The sequence below is a fragment of the Myxocyprinus asiaticus genome, chromosome 25 (assembly GCF_019703515.2).
Source record: "Myxocyprinus asiaticus isolate MX2 ecotype Aquarium Trade chromosome 25, UBuf_Myxa_2, whole genome shotgun sequence".
Lineage (NCBI taxonomy): Eukaryota > Metazoa > Chordata > Actinopteri > Cypriniformes > Catostomidae > Myxocyprinus > Myxocyprinus asiaticus.
In genome coordinates, this window is record NC_059368.1 from 14,795,606 (window position 1) to 14,815,657 (window position 20,052).

Sequence of the window (20,052 nt, forward strand, 5' to 3'; positions counted from 1 at the left end):
CAGCTCTGTTATGCAACAGAAATGTTGTCATTGTGAAAGCACAATGCGAGCCTGCTGTTGTAGTTCAACTGAATTTGAATTGAAACTTTATTGATCCTCCTGAGGATAAATTCACATTACAGCAGCACTTAGTTAAAAGATAGAAAAAACAGAGAGCATTTAAGAATATAAAAAACTACAACCCCAATTCCAAAAAAGTTGGGACAGAATGAGAAATGCTAATATATTCACCCATTGCCATATTGAAAGTACTACAACTACACATTATATGATGTACAGTAATTTCAAATCAGATGATTGCAACACATGATTGACTGTCCCAAAAAGTTGGGACAGTCGAGTGTTTACCACTGTGAAACATAATTTCTTCTAAAAACACTTAAATTAAGCATTTGGGCACTGAAGACACAAGTTTGTTAGGTTTAGAAAGTGGAATTTTCCCCCATTCACAATTGTACGGGGTCTTCGTTGCCATATGGTGTGCTTCATAATGCCCCACACATTCTCAATTGGAGACAGGTCAGGACTGCAGGCAGGCCAGTACAGCACCCACACTCTCTACTTACACAGCCATGCACTTGTAATCCGGGCAGTATGTGGTTTGAAGTTGTCCTGCTGGAAAATGCAGGGACGTCCCTGGAAAAGACAGTGCTGGATGGCAGTATAAGTTGCTCCAAAATTTGTACAAAGGTGTCTGCATTAAAGGTGCCCTCACAGATGTGCGAGTTACTCATGCCATGGGCACTGACACACCCCTGGCCCCTAAGCAACTAATTGGCCCGGTTGCTAGGGTGGGTAGAGTCACATTGGGTTAACCTCTTCGTGGTTGCTATAATGTGGTTCTCGCTCTCGGTGGGGCACATGGTGAGTTGTGCGTGGATGCCGCGGAGAGTAGCGTGAAGCCTCCACACGCACTAGGTCTCCGCAATAACACGCTCAACAAGCCATGTGATAAGATGCGTGGACTGATGGTCTCAGACTCTGAGGCAACTGAGATTTGTCCTCCACCACCCGGATTGAGGCGAGTCACTACACCACCACGAGGACCTAGAGCACACTGGGAATTGGGCATTCTCAAATTGGGGAGAAATTTTTTTTTGCCCGTCTCAACTTTTTTGGAGTGTGTTGCAATCATCTGATTTGAAATTACTGTACATTTTCAAAACAATTATGAAATTCACAAGGTAAAACATCATATAATGTGTAGTTGTAGTGCTTTCAATATAGCAAAGGGTGAATATAATTTACAAATCATTCCTTTTTGTTTTTATTAGAGTTTTTCATACTGTCCCAACTTTTTCGGAATTGGGGTTGTTTATAAAAGATATAAAAACTATATAAAATATGTACAAAGTAATCAGTACCAGCAGACAGCAATACATCAATTTAGTATTGCACTACTTAGATGTTGTCATTTTAAATAGATAAATATTGTGCATAAAGGGTTTAAAAACAGTCTAGTAATCATGCGTGATGTTAGTTGAACAGTCTTACGGCAGATGGAAGAAAAGACTTTTCATAATGCTCTTTTGAGTGATGCAGATGAATGAGCCTGCCAATGAATGTGCTGCCCAGGGCCCTCGCTGTCTCATGGAGGGGGTGAGAGGTGTTGTTTTGGATGGATGACAACTTAGTTCCCATCCTGTTTTCTCCTATTTCATCGATGGATCCCAAGGGACACCCCAGGAAAGACCTAACCCAAGACTTAGCCCTCCTGATCAAGTCTCTTTTTGTCCCTCTCTGAGATGCCTTCACCCCAGCAGACCACTGTGTACGGAATTACAGATGCTACCACAGTGTCACAAAAAGTCTTTAGCAGTGCCCTGCATTCTCCAAAGGACCTCAGTCGTCAGAGGAGGTGAAGACGACTTTCATGTACAAGACACCTGATGTTATCAGACCAGTCCAGTTTATTGTTTAGGTAGACACCCAAGTATTTGTATGAATTCACAGTCTCAGTGTCCACAACCTAAATGTCTTGCGCTTACAGTGTGAAACAGGCCTGTCTCCTTAAGAGGCACGTTTGCCATATTTTCAAGCCTTAAGAGCTACTGACAGCTAACTATTGCACATTAAAGGGTTAGTTCACCCAAAAATGAAAATTCTCTCATCATTTACTCACCCTTCTGCCATCCCAGATGTGCATGACTTTTTTCATCTGCTGAACTCAAATGAAGATTTTTAGAAGAATATCTCAGCTCAGTAGGTCCATACAATGCAAATGAATGGGTGCCAAAATTTTGAAGCTCCAAAATCCACATAAGAACAACATAAAAGTACTCTAGATGACTCTGGTGGTTAAATCTATATCTTCTGACACGATATGATAGGTGTGGGTGAGAAACAGATCAATGTTTTAGTCCTTTTTCCTTCATTTCCACTTTCTTCTTCTTCTTCTGTTTTTGCTGATTAATATTCTACTGGGCAGGGGGGAGAGTTTATGATAAAAAAATGACTTAAATATTGATCAGTTTCTCACCCACACCTATCATATCATGTCTGAAGACATGGATTTAACCACTGGAGTCATATGGATTACATTTATGCTCCCTTTATGTGGATTTTGGAGCTTCAAAATTTTGGCACCCATTCACTTGCAATGAATGGACCTTCAGTGTTGAGAAATTCTTCTAAAGATTATAATTTGTGTTTTGCAGAAGAAAATCAAACACATATGGGATGCCAGGAGGGTGAGTAAATCATGAGAGATTTTTAAATTTTGGGTGAACAATACCTTTAATGACATCATTTATGAATTAATCCCTACAACAGGAAATTGTGTGTTCACTGTTTGGGTTATTAATGTTCACACACTTGTATTTGTCCACATGATAGGATGGTATAGCAGCATAGTTGGGCACCAGATGTTTTACTGTGGTCATTGCACCAAGCTCGAACCAAAACGCTCATCATAACTCACTTTTTTTAAAATAATTAATTTGATTTTTTTATATTAATTAATTTAATTTGACACTATGGGAAGGAAATGTATTTTCCATATTATTTGCAAGCATAATTAGCCTTGCCTAGAGTTATTCTTAATATCTAGGCTTTCTGGTCCAATCAAAGTTGACTGATTTAAGGTCCCATCACTAAAGGAATAACTTGCCAATTAATTGTACTACAAAAGTAGGACAATAACTGAATCAATACCACAGTAAGGACATTTCTAGAAATTTAAAGGGTTAGTTCATCAAAAATGAAAGTTCTGTCATCATTTACTTACCTCCATAGAACACAAAAGTAGATTTCAAGCTAAATGTAAAGGACTGAGTCACCATTCATTTCAATGTATAGAAAAAGATGCAAAGAAAGTAAATGGTGACTGAGGCTAACATTCTGCCAAACATATTTTGTTAGTTTTGATCATTATTATATTTCTAATCACAGTCCTAAAGTCACTCAGTTACTGTAAAGTACACTTGTGAAATTTCCTATTTTATTTCCTTTTGAGACAGCTTTATTCCAACAGAACAAGAAGGTTCCTGTAGTACTTTTAAATATTAACATGTCCAAAAGGACTTTCCACCATTTTCTCTTAAATATATTTTTGTTAACTGTGGTTGGCTGCTGTGTTAAGAAAGGAGGAAAATGCCTCTTCTGCAATGTAATTTTCCATACAACCCACTCAAATTAAATCAGAGAAGCTGCCTTTGTCTCTTGGTACATTAAGTGGATCTGCACATTTTAATACAGTCATTACATTTCTTTTTTTGTTTCTATTAGATTTCACTTGTTCACATTCTCTCCCTCTCAGTGAGGGAATTCACATAAACTATGAATTATGATTAGCTCACACCTGTTTATTTCTTTGGAAGAGACACTCAATTATATTTCTGCCAACTTTCTAAAGATCAAGCACAGTGACCTTTTCAGGTCACTGTGAAAATAGATGTTTTGAAAGACACATTGGGAACATCATTTTGGCTTTGTTTGTAGGCTGTAGCAGTTGTACAGCTTGTGCGTAATGGTTGATTTTACCTCCTGGAACTCATAGGGGGAACATGGTTGCTCGTATTTTTAGAAGTTGACAAGCAGTGGGCTTTGAGATTCTAAAATGTGTCTGGTGTGCATGCTGTGTGCTCTGGTTACAATGCAATGTGTGTATGTGTAACTTGATACTGATTTATGAGCAATTGACTTGGAAGATTTTGGATACAGTGAGCTGCATGGAACATTTGCTTCTATCTTAGGCTGTGCCTTGTGTGAGCTGTGTATTTTATCAACCTAATGGGACACCAAATGTCTCAAATGATAAGTGACAGCAGGCTGTGTATGGGCATTCTAGAGGTGTACTTCCCTCTTCATTTATATTGTAAATGGTGGTACGTGTGTGTTTGGAGATGGTCTGTGGCCTTTATTCCCATCTCTTGGCCAACATTTTTGGCATGCTCTGTTTGTGCGTGATGCCCATTTGGCTGCACTGGTGGGCGCCAGTGGTTACTGGCTATTAGCAGTGCCTGCTCTTTTCTCCACCCACATACCAACCGATCTTAGCCATATCTCAGTGTCCAGCCATCAACAGGCCTACACACACAAAGACAAATGCACTGACACCCTTTCTTTCCACGTGGGCACAAACACATCAGAACACTAATTCACAACAAATGGACGTCCCACACACAAACACATACATCCATGTCAACCCATGTCTTTCAGGACCCAACAAATTGTCTTGAGTGGCTTACACCCTGAAGAACGCTCAAAGCAGTGCAGCACTCTAGTGACACATCATTCATTCTCTGACAGAGGGGGATGGTTATTCACGCCATTGTTTAATTAACAGGTGAGATTAAAAAAATCTAGAGAGAGAGAGTATAGGTTACTTAAACTGGCCAAGTCATAGACGTCTACATGAACTAGGGAGAAGGTTGTTTATGGCACTAAACTGTAAGAAATGTGTAGAAAAATGCATAAAAATTAGGTTGAGACTGTTGCTTTACGCTTCAAAGTAGAAGTCGGCAGAAATACACTGGGCACTCTTATTTTGAATTTACAGAGATCTGGCTCTGTTACAATGCTCTATATGTGAGTGTTTATTAAATGAAGCTTTTTATAGGATATAGATTTACCAGATGAATAGTTTTGTATGTATATATTTCACCAGATGAGGTTTATTGATAAAGTTTATAGATAGATAGATTGATTGATATGTTTCACAAAGTAGTTTAGAAGCACATTCTGAAATACTGTTCAAGACTAAGAACAAATCACTCTCTAGTTGTTCTTGCATTTGTAGACAGGCTGGCATTTGGACACAGTGGCTATTGCATCACCAAGTAATGGGATATATGTGTCACTCTTTGACTCGCTCACAGCAGCACTGTCCCAAACCATGCTATTGCCAACCGAACCCCGTGTCCTCCGCAATGGCATTTTTTCAGCACCTTGGCACTCGCCTTTTTCTTCCTTTGCACGTAACGCCATGAGTTCAATCTCGTGTTTGGCAGCGGTTTCAAGCACACGCTGTTTGCTGTAAAAAATTACAAAGTTGTTAATGATCGGGTGGATTGGCAAAGCAATAGCTATCACGCCACACAGAAAACTGACAGCGGCATTACACCTGCCCAGTGTGGTTTTAGGATAGATGTCTCCATAACCTACAGTGGTCATAGTAATGACAGCCCACCAAAAAGACTGTGGGATGCTGGTGAACATGGTCTCCGGGTGGCTTTGCTCCATTGTGTACCCCAGTGCGGAGAACAGGAAAATCCCCACACCCATGTACATAAGCAGCAGACCCAGCTCTTTAAAGCTGCTCTTGAGCGCGTAGGTGAGAGTCTGCAGACCTGAGGAGTGGCGCGCCAGTTTGAAGATGCGTGCAATGCGCATGATGCGCAACGCCTGCACTGCTTGCTGAACATTGGCCAGCTCCATCACAGAAGTGCCTAAGTGCGTAAGAATCAACACCACATAGAAAGGCATTATGGCCATAAAATCTATGATATTCATGAAGGAAAGCACAAATCGCAGCTTATTCGAAGAGGAGATGAGACGCAGAATGTATTCCACGGTGAACCAGATGATGCAAGATGTCTCGATGGACTCAAGGGTTGGATGTTCCATGAGACACCCCTCTGCATCCTGCACTTGCAGCTCTGGTATGGTGCCCATGCACATGACCACAGAGGAGAGCAGGATGAAGACAAATGACACCACGGCGATTACACGTGCAGCTAAGGAGGACTCTGGTTTCTCCATAAGCTTCCACAGGAATGCTTGGCACCTCTGGCCTCTCGTGGCCATGGCATCACCCTCCAGGTCGTCCAGGATGGTCTTGACCTTCTCCGCGATTTCCGCCAGTTCAGTTTCCACCTCGTTTAGACTACCCTGGCAACATTCATCCAGATAGTCCGCATCGATGCCCCAAAAGTCCATCTCTCTCATGAAACACATGGGGCAGATTCCTCGTTTCATGTGAATTTCTCCATAGTAATAAAGTTCCATTATGCATCTGAACACCTCCGGATCTCTGTCAAAGTAAAACTCTCGCTTTGAGGAGTCGTAGTCATCACAGAGCAAAGAGAGATCTTGCGCACAATCTGTGGCGCTGTTCGCCAGCTTCGCCAAACGTGTCTTGGGATATCGGTTCAGAAGGTCACTGTAGAGAACATGTTTGACACCGCCGATATTCACAGAAATCTCAGTCTCCTCACTCGCCGCTGAGCTGTTACAGTCCACATAACGAGTCCTCGGTAATTCCCACATTTCAACTGATACAATCCAAAGTAAAATTAAAAAAGGGAAGAAGAAGAAGAAAAAAATGTTTAGAGGAACGTGTAGGTTATGTTATGAAAAGCACAATTTTCATGACTTGTAAATATTAGGTCTATATCTCTAAATGTAAATGGATAGAAGAAAAAGCTAACTTTGCTCACTTTTAAATTAAATTACATTCTATTTAAAATTATTGCAAAATGTTAGAAATCACAAATTTATTTATAAAGCTTTGAATATATGGGAAGCAGCCTAAGTTTCCTTTTGGTGTAGGCTACATAGCCTACCAGCCTACATGTTTGCATCTATGAACTGTATATTTAAGGTTTAGATAAATAGTCCAAAAGATATTTAAAACCTTAATTTAAAGTACAAAGTCATGTTGTACTACTGCGGTAAAGTTAGTTTTACGTTTGACATTCGTTGGATATTCAGGCCAACTGCAAATTTGCATCTTTAGGTCAAGCGGTCTTGGAGTTTAATGGATTTAAAGAGACCAAATATTCTATTTAAAAACAGGGATTAAATATTCTATTTAAAAACTACCAAAGAAAAACTCCCAAAAATAAGCCTTGTGCAATAGAGGGTATAATATTCTGAATAATTTACCATTGATTTGACATCTTTTGGTCAAGTGGTATTGGAGTTTAATGGATTTAAAGGGACCAAATATTCTATTTAAAACAGGGATTAAATATTCTATTTAAAAACTACCATAAAAAAAAAATAAAAATAAAAAATAAAATAAAAACTCCCACAAATAAACCTTGTGCAATAGAGGGAATACTATTCTGAGTATTTTGCAGTTGGTTTGACATCTTTAGCTCAATCAGGTCTTTTAAGTTTAATGTGTATGAACCCGTATATCCATCGAATGTCAAACGTAAAACTAACTTTACCACAGTTGTTCTATTTAAGGGCCGTCCACATGTGCTAGACGTCTTTCACTGTTTTTCTCAGCGTCTCGCGCAGGAGCGCCGCGTTTTTTAGACGCTGTATCAAGAACGGCAACTTTCTAAAGATCTAAGCGTCTTGAGACAGCTGCGTTCTGTTCTATATGTGGCGAAGCGTCTAGCTCTTTGAGCGCAAGAACGCGTTCGGTGTGAGCGGCCCCTTTTATGAATGAATAAAGTCGCGTGCTCCACATTATAACTTATAAAAAAATGTTATAATACAAACGGTCGGTTATGATAAAACTTACTGCTGTTTAGACCACAATCTGTGAAGAAAGTCTCACAAAGCTTCTTCTGAGTTGAGTTGCATGATGTCCGTGTTGAGAAAATAAATCCGAAAGGGCGCAACAGAGGTAAAGACGAATGATGAGTGCAGAACTTAGTGTATTGTGTGTGTATGAGCAGAAGTGTTTAAGAGATGGAGCAGGCGTGACGGGAGGGGTGGAGTGGAGAGTGATAATTTATGTTTTCAGACTAAAGGACGAATGGAACAGGCTTTATCCGATGCAGTCATCTTGGTAATATCGATAGGACTAGGCCTACATATAAAAATCCTAGACATAGAACTTTGTACAACTTTTTTACCCTTTAAGGTTAATGTTCCTGATGTTTATTCGATCAAATATGAGCTTTTCCTTTGTCAAACACGTTTTCCACTAAATATGAATAGATGTAGTGCAATAGCTACTAGTAAACATTTAGTTCAACTTCTGCAGGTCCTGTTGTAAAAAATGGTCGCCCAATGGTAAATTATGTTTATAAAGAGCGTCCATTTTGTTAAAATATCTCCCTCTAGTGTTGAATAGTGGACAACGGGGCTAAAGGCTTCTTTAATTTTATCCAGTCATCCATCCATCTTCTATAGCCACTTGTCCTATGCAGAGCCTATCCCAGCTGTATCAGGCCAAAGGCAGGGAAACACTATGGACAGGTGGCCAGTCCAACACAGGGCAACACACACAGTCACACTCTCACTTACAGGCAATTTAGGGTGTCTAATTATCTTAACCTGCATGTCTTTTTGGACTGTAGGGGAAACCAGAGCACCCGGAGGAAATCCATGCAAACTCCACATAGAAAGGCCCAGTTGAGCAGGGACTCAATCTGGGACCTTCTTGCAATGAGGGTCAGTGGGTAGCGACAGTGCTGTCCACTGAACAACCATGATACCATCCTTTAATCTTATTTCCTCTCAAAACACTAAATAGCATAAAAAACTACCACAGTGACAGTACTTTGCAAATTTTTCCTCTTCATGAGATCATTGCGTGTAATGTCTAAAGGCTGATTTTGAGGCAATTTGATCTAATATTTAATATTTTTTTAAATGGTGTAAACTTATGTAGCTAATGAATATCCTGGAAATTATTACATTTATTTCGAAACAAATTACTAATTTTTCGTTTTCAATTTTGTTCAAGGTGATTATATATATATATAAAATATTCAACTGTCAAATAAGTGAAAGGATAGTATTTGGGGTAAAAAACAACAAGCCCCTCTGTTGCAGGGTCTAAAGGCCCCTATTAAACACAGTGGGGGAATAGATTTGTTATGAAAAATGTTCAAAGTGGGCTCACATTGGTCCAATCACAATGGAGATTAATTTGTTTATAGAATATGTTAAGATGTAATGAAATGTCAAAGGTGATTGAAATGAACACAAAATTATGTACCATTTTCTGAAGTGGTTATTTTGAATAAGAATTATCTTAATTTGTAAAAAACAAGACAAAAAAAAAGAATCTTGCTGTCTCAAAAGTGATGGCCTAAGCTGACAAATTTTGCCCTGTAACTATTGCCCCGGTATGTACACTATTTCGATATAAACCCCCTGGGGGCCTTTCACCCCCAGTTAGGGAGCCTTTTAACCCAGGTGTGGGGTAAAAGGCTCCCTCGCCACCTTTTAAAAAAGAAAAGGAAAAAAGAATTGTATTCAAGAAAACCTTCCGTTGTTATTTCTTTTCACACAAATTATGTTGCTCCATCAATATTAAATAAAAACAGATGTATTTCTTGAATCTTGATACACTTTGTAACAAGAAAAAAAAAAAAAAGCTAATTTTTCTTCATGTGTGCCTTTAGCCTCATTGTACCCTACAATGCACAAAGCTTTGTCAAGTGATAAAACAACCTTTTGCAGGGCATGGTGCCCTTATCATATTTTATGCTTATATATCAAACGTTTGGAAAATGAAAATAAATATTTTCGCGTTCTTCAAATTTGTTTATTTCATCCGAGTAGCTTTATTTGAACTGAAAGGGATTGTTATCCTGAAAATAGAATAATACAATTTAGAAAATAAAAATGTGGTCATCATTTACTCAATCTCATGTTGTTCCAGATCACTATGACTTCCTTTCTTTCATTGAACATAATCACCAGTACTTTTCAATGTATAGAAAGAAGATGCAATGAAAGTGAATGGTGACTGAGCCTTTTGTATTCCATTGAAAAAAGAAATTCATTTGGGTTTAAAATGCCACAAGGGTAAATGATGACAGAATTTTCAATTTGGAGTAAACTAACCCTTTAGTTTTTTATAGATTACAAATATAAGATAAGATTGTATTTTCTTTTTAAATGACAAAAAAGATAATGTATATCTCCAGTTCAGCACTATCAGAAGACATAAAGTTAGATGATTTAAGATAAACAGCCAAACTGAACCTTAAAATAATTCAGCACTCACATAATGTACACTCACCTTTTGGTTGTGTAACTGCCTGAGCTCAGTATACTGTTGCTTTAACCTCATTGTTCTGCTGTTCACTCTGCCACCTGTCTGGCTGACACCATCCCTTCACTTACTGTACTTTCCTCTGGTCTTCCCCTGCTGTTCCTCATTCAGGGCATTTGCTGTTGCTTTTCTGGCAGTTCTGAGGGCCTGCTGTTCACTTACAATTGGGCCAGAACACTCTATGAGGTAGAGCAGAGGACACCCATGCCAAATTATTGCTCGTGAATCATGATTTGGTCTGTCTCCAGTGCTCTTTGTGCCAGAGCTTGTACCTTAGCTTCATCAACCATAACTTTTCAAAACGCCACAAAATGTCTGTGTGCAGTGTTCTCTCCTCTGGTTTTTAGACTCAACAGATGGTCAAGACTCTGCCTCATTGACTATTTGTTCCGATGTCGGATTCCAATAGAATGACCCCTTGAAGGTCTTTGCATTGTTCTGTCTTTTCTGAGTGCTGAAGTAAAGCAATTATTGTTAATTTACACTTTACAAATTGATTCCGTTATTCATTTTATCTGACTCCAATTTTATATTAATCTGACTCCAATTTTAAGTTGACCTCTAATTTATATTTAAGCTCTAATTAATTTCTGATCATTCTTTTAATTTAACATTTTTAGGTTATTGATTACTCTAAATCCTCTTCTATTCATTGTCCTTTCGATCAGTACTCAATTGTTGCTTTGGAGTCTTACGCCGGCCGTTATTAAATTATGTAGATCTCCCTCTCATAAGATAGCCAGTTTCATTCTTAGTCAGCGGTTGTAGGGTTAACGAATATCATCTGGTTTGGCTTGTACTGAGAGTCTTTATATGGCTTTCTCCTACCCGGTTGTCCTAGGTGGTTTCTCCTACCTGGTTGTCCTAGGTGGTATCTCCTATATTATATCTCCAATTAGGTCTGCACCCTGGTCTAATACATTGTAGGGCTTTACTTGTTTAGATCAGTGTTACTATCAGAAATAATTGATAATTATTTCTTTAGTTATTAATTCATATTTAAATTAATTAATAGAATCTAACTCATTAAAACCTCATATGGGGCTCCAGTAAATGTAGTGCACTACGTTTAGGAGCAGGTTTGGTTATTAGCAATAATTAATAATTATCAAAGATAATTATTAATTATTAAAATCAATAGAACATTGATGAGAATCAATGTTAGTTTTTTTAATCCTTTAAATCAACAAATATCAAAGATAATCACTAATCATTAACATCGATGAAACATTAATTAAAATTAACACTAGCTTATTGATCATTCAGATTCAACAATCATCAAAGATAATGATCAATTATCAAAAATCAATAGAATATTAATAAGGATTAATATTGACGGGGCACCACCCTGGAATCAGGGACTAATAACCAGATAGTATAACAGTCTCAATATTATATTGTTTTCTTAGGAAAATCGACATCCGAAGAATATCGATTTTCGGGAAAAAACAATGAATGAAATCTTGAATCCGAGCACTGACATCCCGTCAGCATGACACAGGTGTATGCAAAACAAACCAAAACACTTCTCTTTGTAATATAACAAAGTTTATTTATGCAGTAATATCAATTAATAACTAATACAATGCAGTCAATAAACTTCCGACTTACAACTTCAAAATAAACAGTGATATGATTAGATATGGAAATTAAAATAATCCTATAACACATAAGGTGTGTGTGTGAGAGTGTGTGTGTGTGTAAGGAGGAACGTGCACAAAATGGTGGATGTGACTCTCGTGGAGAGTATGTCACGCGAAACTTCCGGCCAGAGAATATGGCCGCGAATGTGGGCGGAGAGGAACCAGTCAATGGTAGCTTAGGGACAAAGCTGAGCTTTATCACGAAGCTATCTACTAGCCAAAAATGTGTGCGAGAATGTTTGTGAGGGGTTGTGCGCACGCGCACGTGCGCGCGTGTGTGTGTGTGTGTGTGTGGTAGTACGTGAGAGAGAGAGAATTAAGTGATGGCCCCAAAGCCAGTTTCGCGATCGTGAGAGAGAAAGCAGCTGTTAGTATATCACTCGGAGACGCGGTGGACGGCTCGTAAACCGTCCTGCGGTCTTTGATTCTTTAATGGATAAACTCAGTTTGCCGGTCTCACCCGCGATGGCGGAATTGCACAACAGTCCAGTGTGGTTGGACTACAATACAGCAAATCAAATTCTTGATAATTAATACCCTGAGTATTAGCAATGAGCGGACATGGCAGTCCGTAAACTGTACAAGCAATAACCTTGATACACAAGAATAACACACTATAATATTCTATCTCTGCCCAGACATAAACCTCTTACTTGAATCGTACGAGGACAGAGAGTGTGTTTTCCTCCGTCCTTTAACTCTGACCCGGTTCCTTGAGGCTCGGGTGATGACGGGAGGCCATTTCCTCGCTCTGTCGGCGGGCGGTACGGCTGCTGATTCTAGGTGGGCTGGCGGAGAAATCAGCGACGTCGACTTGATTGAAGATGGAAGAGAAATCTTTTATCTCTTCACTTCTGCAGGCAAACGGATGAAGATGCGGATTGCTCGGCGGTCTCCTTCGGATCCGTTAGAGTGTTTGGTGGAACACAGAGTAATCTCAACTCGTCCAGCGAGATGGAGATTGTATGGCCACAGTTTCAAGTCGGATGTTACTTCCTTGTGCCACGAGGCTGCACCTGAGAGCAGCGATGAGCTGCATCTACACACGGCGAGCAAAGTTGCTGGAAGCAAATCCCGGAAGCATTTCAGAGGTATTTCTACTCCTGATGATGTCATGGTTGAGGTGCGTTCTGTCGTGTGCCTCATCCAACAGGATTTAAGAGTTCGATCCTTTAGTGAGCAAGGCTTCATGGGAATTGTAGTCTGTTTTGGACTCCCTTTGTTTGATTTTGGTGCGATTTTTATCAGTAAAATGTATGACTTGGTATGTGGGCCTGAGTTAGGTTTTACGACTGTGTTAGGCCTGCCTTTGTCTTCTGTCTGAATACATGAGGCCCAACAACATTACGGTAACAAAGGTACCCTATAGCGATCTACTGGTCACAGTGATTCCAGAGAAATTCAGAATAAATCAAATAATTACAATTTATTTGTCAGGTAGGATATAAAACATTGTTACAGAAATTCAAATCAAAGCCAATTTCACACATGATCAGGATAAACAAGCATTACTAAAAATAAGATAAGAATCAAGAGGCATACCTGGAAAATAGGAAAACTACATGCGACGGCAAAGCATGGGAGATCTGGCTTACAGATTCCCCGAACTTCCTGCCAACATTCCTTAAATACCCAGACAGAATAAACATTGTGTACCAAATGGTATTATCCTTTGAACAATGAGAATTCGGGGGTAATGGGTTCTTGGCTTCCTGGGGTTTAACCTTGTTAACATACAGGAGATCATTTAAACTGTAAGTCAAGGAGGGGGATAGACCTCCAGAATTTTGCAGTATTTGGAAAAGACCTTATAACTTTGTCACCATTAGTTTTATCAACATGGGAAAGAGACCATTATACCAGTTGCACAGAGACCTCTTAAATGATATCAAACCCATACAGTTGCATTCTTTGTTTACATGGAATTTGTTTGTTACATTTTCACATATACATCTTGTGTGTGTGTGTGTGTGTGTGTGTGGACCTTGTGGGGAAGACAAGGGGAAGAGAGAACAGCTGGAGTTTGTAGGGGTAAGCTGGGTTTTTCACACAGTGATGCCTTTGATTTCTCAGGTGCAGATCCTACTTGTGAGAGAGTTTGAGCGTTGTTTTTCCTGGAAGTCTTTCGTTGTTCCATGTGGGCATGTGCTGGGTTACAGTTCTCTTGGCACCTAGCCTTACAATATCATAAGGAATCAAATTTTCCTTGATATTTTGACATATAAGAGGTCATTCTACAATAATAAAAAAAAAATACTGTAAAATCCAGAACTGAAAACGTAATCCCCATTGCAATAAAAGCATTTATTGACACCAAGCTGCCAAAACACCCCATTCTCTGCTTCCGCGACAACCCTACGTCACTTGGGGTACTCATTAATTCAAGACGGCCTCTACAGCCACAACATCAACGCCTATTTTAAAATCATCGCAACCATGGCTCCACCCACTGGTGCTCACTTGGCTCGTAAATAGAGACAGAGACCCTGTTTACATGCACTTAAGAAAACTGTTTATTTCAGGGTTTTTGCAGAAAGTGGCGTTCTGAAACGCCATGTAAACGAGAACGAGGGTTTCCTTTCGCAACTTAAGGGATTAAGAGAAAGAGAAAAAACATAAGCGCTGTTCTCACAGGTTTTTGAAGAGTGCGCATGTGCGTGAATAGATCGGGGTATCACGCCATCGGATGGAGCTGAACAAGAAGTAAACAAAGCTGAAAGACTTCAACATTTCTTGGAGTACAGTAGGGAAAGCACATATACAATAAACTATACTTAATTAAAAACACCAGTGTAAATTATCAACTGTCCCTTACCTCAACGTATATGTGCTCATACACTGGGGGAATACCGATGTTTTACGTAATAGAGAAAACCCAACTTTTATCGCAATTCCGCTGCAGGTCGCAACAGAAAGTTAAGGAAACAAACACAGCAACTGCTGTGGAATATATGTAAATAAAGTGAAGCAACAGAGAGCAAAACAGCAAAGTCTTTCTCAGATTCCATGTTTGTTATTTACACAAGTGTCGCAGGGATATTACGTTGCTATGGAGAACGCTGCTTTCTCACCAAGCTGCATGTATACACGAGTTAAAAGTACGCCGCTTATACAGTACATGTAAACAGGAACGCAGCTTTCTCTCAATAAGCCGCGTTCTCGCAATACCCTGCTTTCTGGTGTCAATGTAAACGCACTCAGAGAGAAGGACAAAAGGTCAACTGTCTGTGGCCTAACTACTGAACAGGAAAGGGGACCCATCTTGACTATTTTGAATTCTTTTTGTATACAAACATGTACTACACAGACATCTTTGACTGTTGTCATCTCTCTGGCATGCTTTTTAAAGATGTGTGCATAAATTATTTTTAATTGTTGGTGTATGTAAACACGCACTAGATGGACGTCTTTGAGCATTTTGATTTGTTTCCGGCGATGTGCACCTCAGTGCAGGATGATAAACTAGATGTGTGCATCTTGTGAAGCAGTTCTAAAATGAAGGAATTGTCACTGAAGGATATGGGACAGTTAAAATCACTATTGGACTTGATCAAAAATGTAAGTAAACAGTTCCATTCATTAATATTTCAAATGTCATGATTGTTTATGATGCTGACACGCTGTCTAAACCGGGCACAACCATTGACGCAACGCACCGGCTTGAGGCTGTCTACACGTTGACACAAATTTTCTGAAACTTTTCTTTGTGTTGTTTGCAGTAGTAGTGCCAGCACAAAATGGAACGGGACACCTGTTTGTTTACTGTTGGAGTGACACTTCCATTGTAGACAGCATCATTGATTATAGCATCCAGTGCAGACAGAGTGTGAGTGTTAAAAGTTGTGCATGAGATGAATAGTGTAATATATTCGGATGCAATGTGTTGGATGTGCATTTGTGTAAACCGTGAAATGTACATTTGTAATGTTTTGGTGCTTGTTCATTCTCTTACGACTGAGTTTCAAAAATGGCTGAATTTGAGAGATATATCTATCTGCAGAGCCGCAGAGCCATAGAGCCATATGCCTCAGCGGTTTCAGGTCAGCAGTCTCACGCCAATTTCACACATGATTTGTTTGCAGTATGTATGCGGTGTGTACGCGGTGCGGAATCAGCACGCGCTTGATTGTGCTTTCACATAAGACGAGTTTGCAGTGCTCAACTAATCCGCGGCTTCTGTATACCACAAATACAACAATGGGTAAGTAGTTCACCATTATTTTGATTTTAAACATGGTACTTCTCTTACATGAAAAGATCGTTTAAATTAAAACTTACCATCCACACAAACAGCCGAGGAAACTGCCTCCCATACCTTTTATTTTGCATATAAATCTTTATAAAAGAAATCCTGCGGGTCATAGAGAACTTTATGTTTTTCTACCTCCACGATGAGACGAGTGTCATCCATTATGTCTTGTTTTTCCAAATGTGAGGTAAAGTGTAGTTCTCACCACCAGCCTGTCACGTGATTGCCCCGCTTTCTGCTAACATGCTGTGTAGTGTATTTCACATGAAAAATATCTTTAAATATACTTCTGATCGTATTTGTTATTTTTGCAACTACTGGTAATAGTGTGTTTTGGTTTTCCTTGCTTTACCCAGGGCTGAAAGTCATATGGTGACTGTGAAACACAGTAGACTTTAATTATATGCATTTATGGTGAAACTGCTACATTTTTGTGTCAATTCTGACCATGAACAATGTGCTATCACTTTAATTCAACACGTGCAGCACAGCAAACATAGACTCAGTGCGGAAACGATCGCTGCACTGCTGCTTCTGCACCGCTGCTTCTGCACCGCTGCTTCTGCACCGCTCCAGCAATCCATTGCCGTTCTGCATCCGCATGCGGTCTGAATGCTCTAACCTGTTAACATGGGCACTGAAAAAAATACGTACTGCATACGTACTGCATACGGATCATGTGTGAAACGGGCATCAGGCCGGAGGTTTCCGGACCAATGCTTTCGCCACCTACAGTTTTGAAGCGTAAATTCTTACATTTGTTTGCTTTATTACATTTAAAACATGCTGTTTTCACATCGATTTCCACTGGAACATTTAATGGTGACACTTTTCAATAAGGTTCCATTTGTTAACATATTTGTTAACATTAGTTAATGCAGTAGTTATCATGAATGAACAATGATCTATATTTTTAACAATTATTTATTCATCTTGGTAATGTTAAACACACAATTGTTCTTTGTTAGTTCATAGTGCATTAACTAATGTTAACATATACAACTTTTAATTTTAAAAACATATTAGTAAATGTTTAAATTTAATTTTTAACAAGATTAACAAATGCTAAAAATGTATTGCTCATTGTTATTCATGTTAACAAATGTAGTAAACTGATGTTAACAAATGGAACCTTATTTTACAGTGTTACCCATTTGACTATTTTATATGAGATAATATGATTTCCTTCATGTTCATGATGTTACAAATAGTACTTAAGAAAGGAACAAAGCATAGGGATTTAATGTCACATATATTTAATCATATTAAATAAAAAATAAAAATTAAATTTCAAAGCCTGGCAAAACTGTACATTGAACAATTAGAAAATTAATAAGAAATGTTAATATTGATAAAATAGAACTAAATTAACAATATAAACAACCTGTAAACAACAGCAAAGTTTTAATAGAAACACTCAAACTTTATAAAACAAATATACGACTTAAACACATCAAAAGAACAACTGACTCTTAGGCCCGTTTTATCATGTAATTCCAGGAAACAAATCTCCATGTCATCCCTAAAAAGAAAATGAAATGTGAAGGTCTTTCTGGAAGATTGGTAGCTTCTTCATTAGAGAAGAGTAAAGAATAATTACATTTTGGTTTTAATATTTGCAACAACAACTACATATACAGTATATATATATATATATACTGCCTCGTGCCACCCCCCGCAAGATGCCATCCTGGGCGACTGCCCATGACGTCCATACCTAAATCAGCCACTTATGTGTGTGTGTGTGTGTGTGTGTGTGCGTGTGTGTGATATATATATCCATAAATATCTATATGTATATGTTTATATTTGACACATACTGTACCTCATTGCTGCTGGGAGTGCCTTGTTCTCCTCTTGGAAGTGACTCCTGAACAAAGGCTTCTGTCCTGTAACACATATTTTTGGTTGATTTAGAATCGTCTTTCAGGGGGTGGCTAGTGTGGTCTGGAGGGAAATAGGGAGATATCTTTCAGACATAATTCCAATGTTCTTCACCATTTCCTTATAATCAGAAGGTCACACTTTTAAAGACCATTTTAAATATCAACTGCAACAACAGCATGAAGTCCAGTTTAATTACTTGAAGTGGTAATAAATTACTTACAGAGGTAAAATCAAAGGGTGCACCCAAGAAAATGTGCAGAGCATACTGAAAAACAACCAAAACAATTTCAAGAACAGTTCAAATTGCATAAAAAGTACTATGCAATATGTTTTTACAGTATCGTATATGTTCAGCATGATCCACGCTCTACCAGTTGAGCTACAGAGCTCCTGCATTTCAACCGGTAGAGATAGAACAAGCATGATAGTAACGAAAATGTTTTGGGTTCCCAGGAAATGCATAAACTTATAAGTCAATAGATTGAATGCACTGTAAGTTGTTTTCAATAAAAGCATCTGTCAATTGAATAAATGTCAAAGCATGTGTCCTTATTCTTTCTTCCAACAAATACTTATAAAGCACACCAATTATAGGTTTATTTATGTCAAAAACATGATTTCTCTATATTCCTCATCATCAACATGAAAACCCCACAGTCTGACTACTGGTGGGGTCACTGTTGCACAGGTGGTTGGTGGTGTGTCTCTGACCGCTGATGTGGGCACTATTGCACTGGTGGTTGGTGGTGTGTCTGTAACCATTGGCATGGGAACTGTTGCACTGGTGGTTGATGGTGTGTCTCTGACTGCTGGCGTGGTCACTATTGCACTGGTGGTTGGTGGTGTGTCTCTGACCACTGGCGTGGGCATTGTTGTACTGGTGGTTGATGGTGTGTCTCTGACCGCTGGCATGGGCACTGGTGGTTGGCGGTGTGTCTCTGACCGCTGGCGTGGGCACTGGTGGTTGGCGGTATGTCTCTGACCGCTGATGTGGGCACTGTTGCACTGGTGGTTGATGGTGTGTCTCTAACCATTGGCATGGGCACTGTTGCACTGGTGATGGATGGTGTGTCTCTAGCCATTGGCATGGGAACTGTTGCACTGGTGGTGATGGTGTGTCTCTGACTGCTGGCATGGGCACTATTGCACTGGTGGTTGGTGTTGTGTCTCTGACCGCTGGCGTGGGCACTGTTCCACTTGTGGTTGATGGTGTGTCTCTGGCCGCTGGCGTGGGCACTGTTGCACTGGTGGTTGATGGTGTGTCTCTGACCGCTGACATGGGCACTGTTGCACTGGTGGTTGGTGGTGTGTCTTTGACCGCTAGCGTGGGCACTGTTGTACTTGTGGTTGATGGTGTCTTTGACCGCTGGCGTGGGCACTGTTGCACTGGTGGTTGATGGTGTGTCTCTGACCGCTGACTTGGGCACTGTTGCACTGGTGGTTGGTGGTGTGTCTCTGACCACTGACATGGGCACTGTTGCACTGGTGGTTGGTGATGTGTCTCTGACCATTGGCGTGGGCACTGTTGCACTGGTGGTTGATGGTGTGTCTCTGACCGCTGGTGTGGGCACTGTTGCACTGGTGGTATTTACAAAACACAATCCGAAGGGTATTGAAATGTCCCCAGATAAATATTTGATTTATTAAAGCATGTCAAAAAATTCAAGCTTAAGAATAACAAGAAACACACCTACAGACTGAGTAGTAAGCAGATAAAAACTAAGCATTAATATATAGATTCACTGTTCACCAAATAATGCTAGATTTATTAAGATATTACAAAGACAACAACTCACCGTGTTCTCTGCCATGACTGTTGTTTCGTCATTAGCTTCGCCCTTGCTTCTGGCCTGAGACTGATG

General features: G+C 39.5%; 1 protein-coding gene across 1 annotated transcript; it reads right to left on the reverse strand.

Annotated features, from left to right (window-relative positions):
• Positions 1 to 3,470: 3,470 nt before the first annotated feature.
• Positions 3,471 to 8,237, reverse strand: kcnf1a (potassium voltage-gated channel, subfamily F, member 1a). Its single transcript, XM_051655385.1, has 2 exons — positions 7,919 to 8,237; positions 3,471 to 6,713 (listed from the first exon to the last, which is right to left on the reverse strand). The coding sequence occupies exon 2, from the start codon at positions 6,706 to 6,708 to the stop codon at positions 5,218 to 5,220; it is 1,491 nt and encodes a 496-aa protein (XP_051511345.1). The 5' UTR covers positions 6,709 to 6,713; positions 7,919 to 8,237; the 3' UTR covers positions 3,471 to 5,217.
• Positions 8,238 to 20,052: the final 11,815 nt, after the last annotated feature.

Bases quoted from the DNA above. Each gene is read 5' to 3' on its own strand.
- kcnf1a (XM_051655385.1), bottom strand. From the start codon at position 6,708: ATGTGGGAATTACCGAGGACTCGTTATGTGGACTGTAACAGCTCAGCG.